Source organism: Malania oleifera, chromosome 9 (genome assembly GCF_029873635.1).
Source record: "Malania oleifera isolate guangnan ecotype guangnan chromosome 9, ASM2987363v1, whole genome shotgun sequence".
Lineage (NCBI taxonomy): Eukaryota > Viridiplantae > Streptophyta > Magnoliopsida > Santalales > Ximeniaceae > Malania > Malania oleifera.
Genome location: NC_080425.1, coordinates 9,686,582 through 9,702,541, shown reverse-complemented (window position 1 = coordinate 9,702,541; position 15,960 = coordinate 9,686,582). Strand labels below are relative to the sequence as shown.

At 36.5% G+C, this 15,960-nt stretch overlaps 1 protein-coding gene across 4 annotated transcripts in view; it reads right to left on the bottom strand.

The window, feature by feature from the left end:
• Positions 1-3,797: 3,797 nt before the first annotated feature.
• Positions 3,798-15,960, bottom strand: part of LOC131163690 (mitochondrial carnitine/acylcarnitine carrier-like protein) — a 33,291-nt gene continuing 21,128 nt past the window's right edge. The window contains exons 1-4 of one of the 4 annotated variants that reach the window (XM_058120361.1): positions 9,539-9,716; positions 9,163-9,205; positions 5,617-6,008; positions 3,798-4,429 (exon numbers count right to left, since the gene is read on the bottom strand). In XM_058120361.1, coding sequence (XP_057976344.1) covers positions 3,928-4,429; positions 5,617-6,008 — 894 coding nt within the window. In that variant the 5' untranslated portion in view covers positions 9,163-9,205; positions 9,539-9,716 and the 3' untranslated portion in view covers positions 3,798-3,927. Of the gene's footprint in view, positions 4,430-5,616; positions 6,009-9,162; positions 9,206-9,288; positions 9,717-15,960 lie in introns of those variants that run through there. The other 3 variants (XM_058120362.1, XM_058120360.1, XM_058120359.1) reach the window with 3 other exon arrangements.

Below are 15,960 nucleotides of genomic sequence, written 5' to 3'. Positions count from 1 at the left end.
ATAAGAATAGAAAATTAATTTATTAATTAATAATAATTTACGAACCTTTGCAAGATGGTTTTTGAAGGAGTTTTATGAAAAAAGTGAATATTTTCAATATTAGAAACTATTCCGTGAAATGTATGTAATCTTGTATGTAGTTTTTTTTTTTTTCGATAGCAAATTCTTGGGTGTCATTGAGAGAGAATTTAATATTAAAATTATATAATAATGGTCTCAATCTCTAGAGAAGTTGCCTCTCCCATTTAAGCCTTAAGAGGATGTTTTATGCATCTCGTATTAGGTATTTTCTGGTCTTAATGGGGCATGGATTGACAATTCCGTAGACTCATATACCTTTTTATATTTTTATAAGTAGCTAGCAAGTTATAATTGATGGGGAGAATGAAAGCTCCTTAATCACGTCTCAAAGACTATCAAAGTGTTTTTCCAATTGAATGATGATGGTGATGTGGGTGACAATGGTTTAAGCTAAATTATTTTTCTAATCAATTAGTTGCACGACTTGAGAATTAGCGTGAATGAGGAAGTAGATTCATTATTCTAATTTGAGGATTGAGATAATGAGAGTGTCGATACCAAATTCTATTTATGGTGGTTCTCAATTGAAAGAAGTTTTGAAGTAAAAGCAAGGGGGTAAAATAGTTATTTAAAAAAAAAAACATATAAATAGAGTCGTCGCCTTATTTTCTTTTGAGAACAGAGAAAACAAAATCCTAAAAATGGTTTGTAAAAATCCGATTTTGAGTTCGAGAGCATATTTGTGCGTAAGGAAAGTGATTAGACAACTATCTCAATGATGATTAACCATTCAACACCCCTAACGAGATACCCGTTCACAGAACGATTACCACAATTACATATGCGTTGTCTTAAAAAAAAATAAAAAATAAAAGAGAAAAAACCCTTTTCGATACTTCACTATTAATTAGTATCACTTCCTAAACATTCCAACATGATTTCGAGAAAACTCAGAGTATTGACTTTAGAATCCTAATTTTGATGAAATATGATTATAATTTCATTTGAAGCAATTAATGTCTTACATAACCAAACATTGAAATGATAGTATGTGAACCAAAGAAAAATATCCTATTCTTAAAAATGAGATTATCGAAAATGTCATTCTATGAGAATATTTTTAATATTGTAAACCAAATGCCCCCATTACTTCATGTTGAAGGTATAATAAGGGAACAAGTTAAAAAGAAAAAAATAAAAATGAAAAATGAAATAGTCCCCTTATATTGTGTAATATATTTCTTTTTGTTTGTTTTATGGTGGTTTATGGGCTTAGATTACATAGTCCTTACCTCTCATTTTATTTTTGTCTTACTGATCCCCTTACAATTAGAATCTATTCTAATATAAAAAAGCACTAATATTGCATTTGGGAGCATAGATTTTGAATCTTAAATTTAGATTTGAGTGGATTTGGACAAATTTCAATATAATTTTATATTACATCTTATCCAATTCTAATACAACTTCAAATTCAAGACTTCTCCAAATATAGGGTAAGGAAAGAAAAGGAAAATATTAATGAACCTACTTTTTCTTGTTTACCCTATGTTTGGATAGACTTTGGATTTAAAGTTGCATTAAATTTAGATAAGATATAGTATAAAATTGAATTAAAATTTGTCTAAATCCACTCAAATTCAAATGTAATGTCCAAAATCCATGCTCCCAAACACAATATTAGTGTTTGAAAGTATCGACTTTGGAGTTTAGATTCAAATTGTATCGATTTGAAAAAAGAAAAAAAAAATGTCAATATAATTTTTTACTATATTTTTTAAAAATATCACTTCTAAATAATTTTTTATTTTTAATACAGGAGCAAATATAATGAGAAATAAAATCTCTTTCTCACTTCTTCTTTTTTCTTCTTGAATTTGAATCAAATCCAAACATAACTTTAAAATGATGCATTTGAATCAAAAATTTTGTCCGACAAAAAAATAAGAAAGAAATATGTTTACATTGTATTTTCTCTCTTACCAAATAATATCTAAAATAAAAATTTTTCCTAACATGATTAAAATGTTTTAAAAAATTAAATGTTAATAATATATTTTGATCTATATATATTCTCTCTCTCCTTTTTTTTTTTAATAATCAAACATAAATTAGATTTCTTCATATTTCTCCTCTACTTTTCATGTATTACAAGTTCTAAACTAGACTAAGATTCAAAGTTAGAATAACAAAAATAACAATAAAATAGGCAAAAAAGAAAAGAAATAAAAAAGGGTAAAAAAAAAAAAAAGAAAGGAAAAGTGTGTGAGAGAAGCAGCCTAGTGGGCAGTTTGGCTCTTCTGGCAAGGGCACTCAAAGTCAGCCTCCATGTTGGCTCCAGCTCAGCAAGCCACCTCATTCTCACTTTAACCTCCATAACAAATCATGAAAACTACAGTTAGCTAATTCATTGGAAAGTGCAACCATACATAGAAAGGGAAGGTCGATACATGAATTATAAACAATAGTAGGACAGAATAATATGGCATAGGTGTGTGTAATGAACATTAGGTTTGGATCTTTGAAAAACAATGGCAGGGTAATATTTGTCCTTTTGAGTAGTTCCAAATTTGTTCACAGGAATTGGCTAGAGAAACAAAAATCTACCTTTCGGAATATTGTATTCTAACATTCTTAAAATATCCATCCGCCTAGAAGAGTCACTTGCTCTATAGTGTTGTCACACAAGATAAACATGTTGGCCGTCTACTAGCCGGCGTTGCCTATAGGTCGTGATGTCCCTCAAGATGGCCGTCTCCTTTCCCCATGCCAATGTGAAATCCACTCTTGGGTCGTCACTTTGATACGTTTGGCCCGTCCTTTAGGCACCTTTGGAAGGCAAAGAAAAATAGAGAAATATAATTATTATTTTGATAGATTAGTTGAATGTTCAAAAATCTCACACTGTTATTTAAAAACAAAAAATTATTCCAACAAACTATCCTTTTAAAAAAAAAAATATGTTCATCAATGAGTTCTTTATTTGTCTGATTAAGAATTGAAGCTTACTTGTTTTTATTTAAGAATATAACCCAATTAATTTTAAAAATAAATATTGAACTAAACCAAATTGAAATGTTAGCATTTGGTTTAGTTTTTAACTAGACTTTGCTGCTTTTTAGAATTTAGAAAACTGAAGAGTCAAGCAGGCAATTTTGTAATTATTTTTGAAGTTTGGTTAGAAAATAATCTAACCAAAAAAAAACAGCAAACAAAACAAAAGCCATTTGCTTTTGACCTTGATATGGAAGTAATTGCATTCACACTGTTTAAAGAAAAAATGATACAAGTGATTTAATAAGTAATATTAGGTAACAAGGGAAGGGAATGTCAGCCCTTTGAACATCTTTCCGTTCACATTCTTCCTGAGGCTGTCCCAAAGGCGACTTGTTTCAAGCTGGGGCCAAAGCGGAGCCTATTTCTCCCCTTAATTTCCCGTCAAATTCAACTCATGAGGCTTCCCAAAAAGGGAAATTAACTAACAGAAGAAATGAAAAAGAAAGATCTGCAAGCAATGTGTCTGAAACATGGATCTCATGGTTCCATGAAAGTTTCATCGAGCTCCCTGATGAAGAACCGACTGGCAGGAAGTACAGAGGAGAGTACTTCGAAAACATATTCGTATGACATGCACCTACCAAGAGGGATAGAATGGTAAGAGCTCATACATATAGGTATGCAGAAGACACCACCCGAGTCCTGCCAGGGAGATAATTTCTAAGCCCACGACACCCTAATGAATATCAGGGCCGCAAATCATAAACAGCTTAAGCAAATTGCTTGAAAATTCAAGAATGGGCTTTCATTCAATGATGTAAAATGAGAATATGAGATGGTGGTTAACATTATTTTGGAACATAAAAAATGACTGATGTTGACTCGAACCATTTGGCGAGTGGAGAATGATCATCCCAAACTAGACCTCGTCACCTCGTATGCCAAGAAACATGCTGCATTTGCTGGAACACTACGGACCATGGCAGGTCCAAAACCCTTGTATAGGCCTTTGACTCCCTCTGATGCCAGGATCTTTCTCAAGGCATCGAAAGAACCGTTATACTTTGGATTTTTGTAATCATCCACCTGAATTACACTCTTGATAACATCAGTTGGGTAGACACCAGCCCAGAAGGAAGCACCAGCCAAGCCTCCCGCCAAAATTAAAGAGCCCCTTCCCAACCCAGATGTGTCTTGGCCACCTGCTAAAAACTGCTTCAGGGCTTCATAGACACCAAACATTGCAGCATTTCCAGGTACTTCACGAGCCATGGTGGGAACCAAGCCCTTAAAGAGACCCACAGCACCCCCTTCTGATCTGAGAACCTGCCTTGCCACATCCGTTGGGCCACCGTACTTCACTGCCACGGCACCTGAGCCAGACTCTGCCAATACGCTCTGAGCTTGCAATCTGTTATCAAAGTCCACTTGGTCATTTCCACATACAAACAGCATGTTTGCAGAATAGAAATTCAGAAATATTTTTTGTCACATAATTTGGCCTTAGATTTTCAAATATACATTCACATGTTTTGATCCCAAAATCTTACACATTAATGCTACAAATGATTTTGAATAAATTTTAATAAATCTAAATATTACATATTCTATAAGTGTTTAATGTTATCTTGGTTTCCTCGGCTGCTATAGGCGAGAAGCAGTGGTATTGATTATAAGTGAAATTTAAACTAAGAAATCATACATATAATGACAAAAAATACAGATGTTCATATTTCAAACAAGAGAATAAATGCAAAGCGCAATAGAATGTGCTTTTGCAATGGTCTTGGAAGCCATAGATATGGTTATGACATAAAAAATACAGGTGTTCATATTTCACACAAGAAAATAACTGCAAACCAATAGAATATGCTTTTGTAACGGTCTTGGAAGCCATAGATATGGTAATGACATAAAAAATACAGATGTTCATATTTCAAACAAGAAAATAAATGCAAAGCAATAGAATGTGCTTTTGTAACGGTCTTGGAAGCCATAGATATGGTAATGACATAAAAAATACAGACGTTCATATTTCAAACAAGAAAATAAATGCAAAGCAATAGAATGTGCTTATGTAATGGTCTTGCAAGCCATAGATATGGTTAACCAATGGCCGACGCAACCATCATACACCAACTTTTAAAAACATTGGTCTGGCCCCGATTATAAACCAAAAAAATGAATTCATGAGGATGCAGTGTCAGTTATCCGTGATGTAACATCTGTAATGGATGCAACCATTACACCACAATCATTACCATTACACTGACAACCCCTTTTCTAAACCGTGGAACAGATTGACATGTTTAAATATATTCATGAATTTCATATAGTCAAGGATAAACATCGGAAAGAAAAATATCTAAGCTAGCACGACTGAATTATTCAGAATTACTAGGGAGCTTCACACATGGGTCATGAATTATTCACTGCATCCAGCAAACTCTTAATTTCCCAAGCTATTGAATTATCCTCACAATGAACAAGTGCTATTGCCTAACAAAAATAACAAAAATGGCCAGGGTTTAATTTGAGACACGAAAGCATTTGTAGTATAATGTACTAACGATAGAACAGAAGCAACACAGTACTGACCTGCACTTGATCAATTCAGTGGGGCAAGCTAGAAAGGAAACCGCAAGTCCAGCCCCAGCTCCACAGACAACCTGCTGGTTAACTGTTAGGGGTGCACCAGGCTGAGACCTCAATAATGCCTCCATTTGTCCCCTCACTGTGAAGAGGACGGCATTGAAGGCAGCCACAGTGGCAAGGGGTGCTCCCATGCCTTTGTAGAAGCCCTTTGGACCTTCTGCTGCAAATGTTTGCTTGACAGCATCCATTGCACCAGAATATTTGAGGGGCTGACCAGGGAGTGGAGCAGGCTGGCTCTGGAGCTTGACCTTGATGGTGTCAAAGGGGTGTCCACAAATCAACTGTGCTGCCCCCCCAACAGTCCCCGAAGTTAAGTCCTTGGCTACGTCCTCCATCTGCAAAGTGTAAGAAGTATTATTGGACAGCTGTGGAGGGCACAAAAGAAATTTCTAATTTACAGTAGTAGGATTTAAACCCAATAAACAAGGCCATGGTACAGATATTATCCAGTTTGGTGCTAGGGCTTACAACGGAGGATATCAAGAAATATATTTAAGGAAAACTAGCTTTTAAAGTATAATAAAGCCTCTACTGCAGGGGAGGGGCAAGTCAGCACTAAGAAACAATATTTTAGGCGTGGCCATATACAAACATATTCCAAACTTCAAGAACAAATAACAAAAGTTTCTATGGCTTTCTAAAGAATTCAGTCATCAAACATGATGCCTCAATTACACCCAACAATTCCACATGTAAGACAACCACAACAGGACTAACTCCACCAGAGCATCTGTCAATTTAACAGCAGACAGAACAACTAGCTCCTTCACTTTCAGCGTACGCTAAATTAAATCAAGTCCTTTATTATGCTCAATGTTGTTTGCATGCAATGCATAATAACGAAGAGGTGTATTTCCACATAATGAATAGCAAAATAAAAAGATAAAATATATTAACCCAGTGTGATCATTTTCAACAATGAAATGTGTTCCTCTTCCCTCCTACTGGAGGCAAAAAAACAGTTAAAAAATATCCAGAAATACTGCAAAACTCAACAGAATGCAAGAAAGCCTTTTCCAGAGTTCCAAAGAAGATACAGCATATGGTGAAAGCTCTAAAATATGTCTTCTATCCAACTGAAAATCTCTGAGAAAGATGAAAATTAAGGGGGGCTAATGAACAAACTGTCCCCGGACAAGACCAAGTTTTTTGTAAGCTTACTCCAACTCATTTATGAGCGCCAGAAGACAAAGATTGGGCTTGAGTTTCAAACCTAATGTCATAGGAAGCATATATAGCACACCAGGCAGCTCCAAAGAATTTGCATATCCAAATAATGAAAAATAAAATGAGAAGATAAAATATATTAGCCCAGTGTGATCATTTTCAACAATGAGATTTTCGTCTCCCCTCCTGGAGGAGGTGACCACAAATTATGCGGAACTCAAATGAATAGAAGAAGGCCTTTTCCAAAGTTTCAAAGAAGGTAGAACAGATGGTGAAAGCTCTAAAATTTATCTTCTAATTAACTGAAAATCTCTAAGAAATGAAAATTAAGGCGGGTCAACGAACTGTCCAAGAACAAGACCAAGTGATCTGCAAACTTACTCCAGCTCATTTAAGAGCATCAAAATATGAAGATCAGGCTTGATCTTCAAACTTAATTTCTTAAGAAGCACATATGGCAGAAGCCATGCCCAGGCAGCTCCATAGAAGTTGGTGAATGACTATGGCCAATGTTTTGCTCTTGTATATGCAATGTATCAAAGAAAAACTAAAGTATCAAATACTAAGCAAAGAAAAAAATATCAAACAAAAATGCTTTTAAAAATCAAAAAGTTAATGAGAAACATAATGCTGATTGGAACTCGGTAGATTATTGAGTGTGTTTAAATTGCTAAATGGGAGAGAAATCTCCAATAACCCCCCCCCCCCCCCCCCCCCCAAAAAAAAAAAAAAGAATATCCCCAGCAAGCACAAAGCATGCCAATCACTTTACATGGTGTTTATTTTTAGGCAATGATTTGTGCAGCCAATCAAACAGACACATCACTATCAAATAAACTGACAAGAGTACATACATTTGCACTGAGAGGTCATTTAATATCATGAAATACCCAAACATACTGAAGTTGCTTTTTCACAAAATTGATTCTCAAAAGTCTCTAATGTAACCAAACAGAAAATAAGCCTAAAATGAATCTTAATTACAATATGTCAGAACATCAAGTAGCAGTATCCTAGGAGACATCCTAGTGATTATTAAAGCTTGGAATTTCCACGTTGGAAGCCTCGATTCAAATCCTAATAGAGGGGGAAAGGGGCATGGGACGGAAGATAGGCTACCTCCCATTGGGTAGCACAAACCTAGTGTGGCTTCCAATTGACCAAAAGAAAACATCAAGTAACACATCATCAAATATCAAAACTAGATTTCACTTCCCAACCATGTAAAAAAAAATGTGACTTCTCAACTGAATGGTAAAGATGGACAACATCCAAGATTACATTTTAATGTTTGGTTGATTCAGGAACTCACGCCCTAAGCCTATCCAGGGTAAATCCTACAGCCAACCTATTGAATACAGCATCGAGAATATCCCTCATACTGAGGAAAAAAGCAATAGAGAGAGAGAAGGAGAGGGACAGGAAAAAAAAAAAGGAAAACACACACACACACACTAATAATCATATAAGGTGAACCGGCCCCAAGTCCAATTACATTTACAATTTTCACTCTCACAGCAAAGACATATCAATTACATGGTTGTTCCTGCAAGTTTTACGGATATCAGTGACTAAGGCAAATAAAGGAGAACTGCAAAGTGCAAAGTACATGTTGAAATTATAGACTAACAAAAACCCATGTAGATGAGAAAAATAAAAAGTAGTACTTAAATGATTGCACCCAAGGATTGAAAAATTCCTTTGTCATCCAAATAAAGGACCCTAAAATCTTGCCAATATACCCTCTCTCCCCCCCCCCCCAACTCTCTCTCTCTCTCTAAAAGATCAGGAGAAGAGATTATAGAAATGCCTATAACAACAATAATAACACAATTATCAAAATAACACACCACCACCGCCACCATCGTGGCTTGAATAAAAATAAAAATGATATACAATAATGAATTTGATGAAAATGACGCCAAGAAGGAGCCATATATATGACATATATACTAAATTAATTTAAAATTGTTTACTTGTTTAATTGTCTATAACATTTTGCATTGTTCAACATGGGGGAAAGTTGAATGAATGAAGATAAGGGTTGTCAATTTCGTGGTGAAAACAAACAGCAGCTAAACGGACTTGAGTATCCTCTCAAAATGGCTATAGTATTCAAATGCCACATTAAAAGAAAAAAAAAAATCTCACTCTGCAATGCACCAACCATACCGATGAAAATAGAACTGAAATGGCATCAAACTTAGCTATGAATCATATAAAACGAGTACCCTTAGCCAATAAGACACAATTTATTACATACGCAGGACGTTTAACCTCTGAAAAGTACACGGAGAACTTCAGTGGGACTAGGAACCTCACCAGAGCTGATAGAAACTCTTCAAGCAGACGCACGCAATCAAATCTGCAATAACAAAATCAAACAAAACTCATATTAGTCATTCAAAGATTACAACAACAGAAGCGGGTGAGAACATTTCGCAATACCAAATGAAATGGGTGTCGAGATTTTTATTGGGGAAGTAGGAAATTGAAGGGGCGAGGATGGGATGAATCAAGGCCTTTGTACAAATAGTAAAATCGATAGGAAAGTCACCCTTTTGCGGTCTTGATGTGCAAGTGAGATGGGTGTGTTTCAGAGAGGGGAATATTGACGCATGGAAACGATAAAAAGTTGAATCTCAACAAAAGAATCAGAGAATCAGAGCCACAAAGGCCAAGGTAGGCGGAGACCAACCAGGATGGGTGGGCGTGAGGGACAGAAGTTGCTGAGACACCAGCCGGAGAAAGGCCGCAGATGAGGACACAACACCAAAGGCTCCTGTTATGTCTTGTTATTTAGTATATATATATATATATATTACACCTTGGTGATTCACTACTCTCCACCAATTCCTATTTAAGTGTATCCGAGCCCCAAACGAAGTGTCTTGGACGCCAATTTTTGTTCGTAGAATAAGTCTCTGTTGCTCTCAAAATTTGTTATGATGATTTGGATCAATCATTACTTCCATTACTTGTCAAAAATGAAAGAAATATGGTTTGAAGGACCCAAAATATACTCCCATTGCTAATGCTAAATTAAGAAATTTAGAAGAATTATATGATTATAACAGTAAAAAGTGTAAGTGAGAATGAGATAAGATATTTTGTTTCTTTTAGAGGTCTTTTTTAGAAGCATTCCAATACTTTCTCATTGATTTTCTTACTAATGATTTATTATTAGGGAGTAAAGGTTAGTGTGATAATCTCCTGCTCTAATTAATTAATGTCGAGTTCAATGCTAGTCTCTTTTAAGTTATATTACTCTTTTCCACTCACCTATTATCATGTAAACTTCTAATGTCACGGACCTATAATAGAGATAGTTGTTAATTATAGATTTCTTGATTATGATACAATTTAGAATTTATGAGGGTTAGACGTGTCTCTCTTGCTTAGTTTTGATTAGGGATGACAAAATAAGTTAACATATAATAAGTTATGAGTGAAGGTTAAATGAGTTCAAGTTTGATTTGATTTGCTCACAAAGAAGTAAATAAATCGAAAGTTAATATATGTTCAAGTAATGTCGGAATACAAATAAATATCAATGACCAAATATATTCATTTTATACAAAGTTTTTAACGTTTTAACGCAGTTAAAAGAAATAAAGGATGAATATTGTACCGTTCATCTCTGATTTTCTTTTAAAAATACTTTCAAATCAAAGGATTAAAATATCTTTAAAAACATAAATTTAAGGATTTTTTTTCCCTTTTTCTTCTATACGTGAGTCAAAAATCGAGGGATAACCTAATTGACTCATTTTTCCCTTTTATCTTATAATGCTAGATTTGATTTGACCTAATTTACATACATGGATCATGAAGAATCTGTTGAGAATTCATTATTTTGCCAACCCCGATTTTCTCAAACCGTGTAATATATTTTCTTTTTCTAAAATTCAATCTAGAAGTAGTTGAGAAATTAAATTGAGTTCAAAAAATATATATGATTAAATCAAATTTTAGAAACTATAAATGCAACTAAGTTAGGTAAGTAACCAAATTTTACTCTTAGCCTCGTCGGCAAGATGATGTGGCTCGTCAACAAAGCTCATGGTATAAATTGCTCAAACTTCATTTTCAGACTGAAATTTGACGCGCAGACTTCTCCCTCTCTCTCCTTTACATCCATCCTACCTTCTCTCTACAATCTCGAGTAGAATTTACACCAGTTCGACGATCTGAAGCCACCATGACGCTCCTAGAGAAGTTCTCTACATATCTGCCAGAGCAGATCGCTGGTGAGTTTGAGTTGAAGTTCATCCCTGGGTTAGGTAAGACGTTTTATTTAGAATTTGGTCTTACTGTAGTCATAGGAAATGATATTCACGTAAAAATACTGAAGTTTAGTTTTGAAAGTTGTCGTTTTCAAGGTGTTGAATGAGGATCCCTGCGGGTGCAGGACGAGCGTTTTAGGGGGTTTTCTTCAGTACTAGGTAAGAGGATAAACTAAAACAGTCATTTTTCCATGCAAATTAGTATTATTTATCAGAAAATTAATTTTTCAGGAAAACATGTGTTATATTTGAATATTATTGAGAAAATGCATACTTGGGAAAATACTGTTGTTATATAGGAAATGTAATTTTAGAACAAAATGTATGATTTTACTCAGCATTGTGTGACATGTATATTATTTTACGTGATAAGTATTATATTATGACAAATTTTACGAGTAAAGTATGTTTTCAAGAATTATGAAATAATACAGCACATTATGATTTTGAAAATACATGATAAATGACTTATTTACTCAGAATGATATGTATGAGATTTTCGGTGCAAAGCCGTGATTGATAGCCGACGTAAGACCGCGTTTTACGTGTGATTTTGGCACGAGACTGTATTTATGAAATGTTCGGCGTGAGGCCGTATTTATGAAATGTTCGGCACGAGGCAGTATTTAAGAAATGTTCGGCGCAATGTCGTATTTATGAAATTATAGAAAATGCTATCAATCCATTTATGTTAAACACTATATTATTATGTATTATATGTTATCAGAACCTGGATGTTAGTTTAGTTCAGTTTCAGGAGCACAGTACCGTAGCTATATAGATCGGATATCTATGTTCAAATTGGTGCTAACCACCCCACGAGGGGGTGGGAGATGGATAGTCGATGTGACTTTCAGTGTAAAGTTGTAGACATCCACGTGGTAGTCCGGACCAAGGTATGGCATGGTGGGCTCATCGTACTTACATTTTTGACTTGGCAATGGTCGGCCAGCCATTGTCTGGTCCCGCCTTCGGGTTACACAACCCATCATGGAGGGTAATACATGACATCAGCTAGCTATTCATCCTGGGTATGTTTTCAGTATTATTAGCTATATCAGACAGTTATGATTAGTATGATTTATTAAAAATGTGAAGGTATACGTTTATACAGTTATTAAATGATTAATGTTTTCTAGTATAAAAAATGTACTATATATCTATATTATCACTAAATATTCATGTTGCCACACAGCTATATTTAGTTTATTTTCCCTTATTAAGAAGTGTCTCTCCCCCGAACATTAAATGATTTTCAGGAAACCTAAAAAGACTGGCGGAGCGTGACCGCCATTGAGTCGATTGTACTACCCTGCTTGGAGGGTAAGTTTGGAACGGATGAGGGGATTTTGATGTGAGATCCTAGAGGTGTTTTGTAGATTTGGGAGATTGTATATGAACACGATATTTGAGATATGCTTGACTTTGATATTATGTATTTTGTTGTTATGAGTTTGCGATTTACATTTACTGTTGCCTAGGTTCCGCCGTGTTTGACAAGTGTCCCCGCTACCTACGGGGTCGGGTTGATCATTTTATTTATTTTGTATTATTATATGATAAATTAAGTAGGTCGTTATAGTTTGGTATCAGAGCCTAGGATGCTAGGTTCTGTAGACTCTAAAATGCAGCAGTAATAATACCAGAATATAGGATAAGGAAATTTGAGGTCTGGTTTTGTGGTCTAGGTGCAGGACTTCCGTGGTGGTTTGTGCGATTTTCCTGGGGTGACGATTTCAGGAAAGTCATGGTAAACTATTGTCGGGTTGGGTATCTAGGTTGCAGGATTGAACCTTGATATTAGATCAGGAGAGATCAATTAATTAGGAGTATATACTATATTGGTTGGGTAATATGTATAGTGAAGGGGTTCTGAGTTAAGTTATTTTTTTTTCAGGATGGATCCTAGTGGCAGTAGTGCCCATGCCAGTGGGAATGAGGGAGCTGGGCCCTTAGGCGCTACGGGCGGTGATTCAGATGCAGTCTTACGCAGGGTGGCACAACAGGTTATGACCGAAATTGCCAGGAATTCCAGGGAGTTAGGTGGTTTGTTTGCAGGCCACGACAGTTTGATCAAAAAATTCATCAAGATGAATCCTCCAGCTTTCTCAGGAGGAACTGACCCTGTAGTTGCTGAAAACTGGGTGCAGGAGATAGAGAAAATATTTGTAGTGCTGCAGTATTCAGAGGAGCAAAGGGTGTTGTTTGCTACCTACAGACTAACTGGGGAGGCCGAGAGATGGTGGTCGGTGGTGAAACTCCTAGAGCAGCAAAGGATAGTACCTGTGGAGATGACATGGGAGTGGTTAATTAGATATTTGTCGACGGGTATTTTTTGGCTTCGTCTAGGGAAGCTAAGATAGAGGAGTTCCTGAATCTGAAGCAAAGACAGTAGACCGTACAACAATGCGCGGCGAGGTTCATCAAACTATCTCGCTTCGCCCCATACATTATACCAAATAAAGCAAAGAAGGTACGACAGTTTGAGAGAGGCCTACAGAGAGAAATATATAAGAAGGTGTCGATATTGAAGTTACAGGATTTTGCCGAGCTGGTTAATAGGACCACTAAAGCAGAGATTGGAAAGTGGTTGGAGGCTGAGGAGTAGAGGCAGAAGAAAAGATCCACACCTTCTAGTTCTCAGCAGGGAGTCGGTCGTGGTTCATGGAAGAGAGGTGGCTACTACAGGGACTAGAGGCAGGAGACTAGGAATCGCGGTTTTTCGGGTGTGCAACCATCTCCAGCTTGCCCGTCTTGCAGGAAGAGACACCAGGGGGAATGTCGTGCCAGGCGAGGTGTTTGTTACCGGTGTAAGGAGCCAGGACATATAACGAGGGATTGTCAGGCTCAGATTGGTGTTGCTCCTACTCCTAGACCTATTCGAGGAGGCTACCAAGTGCCACGTGGAGGCCAGCAGAGAAATATGGCTCCATCTAGGGTCTTTGCTCTGATGCTGGGTGATGCTGAGACAGCCGGCGATATGGTGACAAGTATGGTTAATATGTTTTTATTTAAGGTTATTGTGCTATTTGATTCAGGTGCCACACACTCGTTCGTATCTTCAAGGTGTGTGTTAAATTATATGGGGTAGTTACACAGACATTAGATGTTGAATTATTAGTAGCTACACCGACTGAGCCAGCAGTGAGGTGTAGTAGGATACTCCGTGGTTGTCCAGTTGATGTTCAGGGGAGAATTTTATCTGTTGACTTAGTGGTGCTGGATATGCATGGGTTTGATTTCATTTTCCGTATGGATTGGCTAGCAGCTAATTTTGTTAGTATTGATTGTCATTCAAGAGAAGTGATATTCATACCTACAGGAAGGCCAGAATTCAAATTTACAGGGTCACAAGTGCAGTCTCTACCTCAGATGATCTCAGCTATCCAGGCAAGGAGACTACTCCTGAGTGGTTTTCAGGGATTTGTGGCCTTCGTAAAGGAAGCAACAGGGAATGAAGTGAAGCTCACCAGTATGCTAGTGGTAAAGGAGTTTACCAATGTGTTTCTAGATGAATTTTCGGGTTTGCCACCTAATCGTGAGGTAGATTTTCCCATAGATCTACTTCTAGGTACAACAACGTTCTCTAAAGCATCGTATCTAATAACACCAGTAGAGTTGGCAAAATTGAAAGATCAATTACAAGATTTACTTGATAAGGGTTTCATACGACCTAGTGTATCCTCATGGGGAGCTCTAGTACTATTTGTGATGAAGAAGGACGAGTCTATGAGGATGTGCATAGATTATAGAGAGATTAATAAAGTGACAATCAAGAACAAGTATCCTCTACCTCATATAGATAATTTGTTTGACCAACTCCAGGGTACACGGGTGTATTCGAAGATTGATCTCATATTTGGCTATCATCAAGTGAAAGCGAAAGCAGAAGACGTCTCGAAGGTGGCTTTTAGAACCAGGTACGTGCATTATGAGTTTCTTGTTATGCCATTTGGTCTAACGAAAGCTCCTGCCGTATTTATGGACTTGATGAATAGAGTCTTCCACCAATACCACCAGTTCGTTGTTGTTTTTATTGATGATGTACTAGTCTATTCGAGGAACTATGAGGAGCATGAGATACATTTGAGGCAAGTTTTGCAGACACTTAGGGAGAAGAAGTTGTATGCTAAGTTCAGTAAATGTGACTTCTAGCTCAAAAAAGTGATTTTTTTGGGGCATGTTATCTCAGGGGACGAAATTTTTGTGGATCCTAATAAGATTGAGGTGGTAGTGAATTAAGCTAGACCGAGGAACATCCAAAAGATAAGGAGTCTCTTGGGGTTAGCTGGTTATTACCGTTGTTTTATCAAGGGATTCTCAGCTTTATCAAGGCCTCTGACACGACTAACTAGGAAGAATGCCAAATTTGAATGGGATGACAACTGTGAGTAGAGTTTTCAGGAATTAAAGTAGAGGCTAGTCACAGCACCAGTAATGATCATCTTGTTAAGGGGTGATGGTTATACTATCTACAGTTATGCATCCTTGAAAGGACTTGACTGTGTATTGATGCACCATGACAGGGCGGTAGCATATATGTCCAGGTAGTTGAAAGAATATGAGAAGAACTACCCTACCCATTATCTTAATTTGGCTGCAGTGGTAATGCATTGAAGATTTGGAGGCATTACCTGTACGGCGAGCAGTGTGAGATTTTTTCCGACCACAAGAGTTTAAAGTATTTTTTTCACTCAAAAGGAACTAAATATAAGACAGAGAAGGTGGTTAGAGATAATTAAAGATTTTGATTGTACTATCAGTTACCACCTAGGGAAAGCAAACGTGGTAGTTGATGCACTAAGCAGGAAGTCTGGGGAATCAGCGTTGGCGG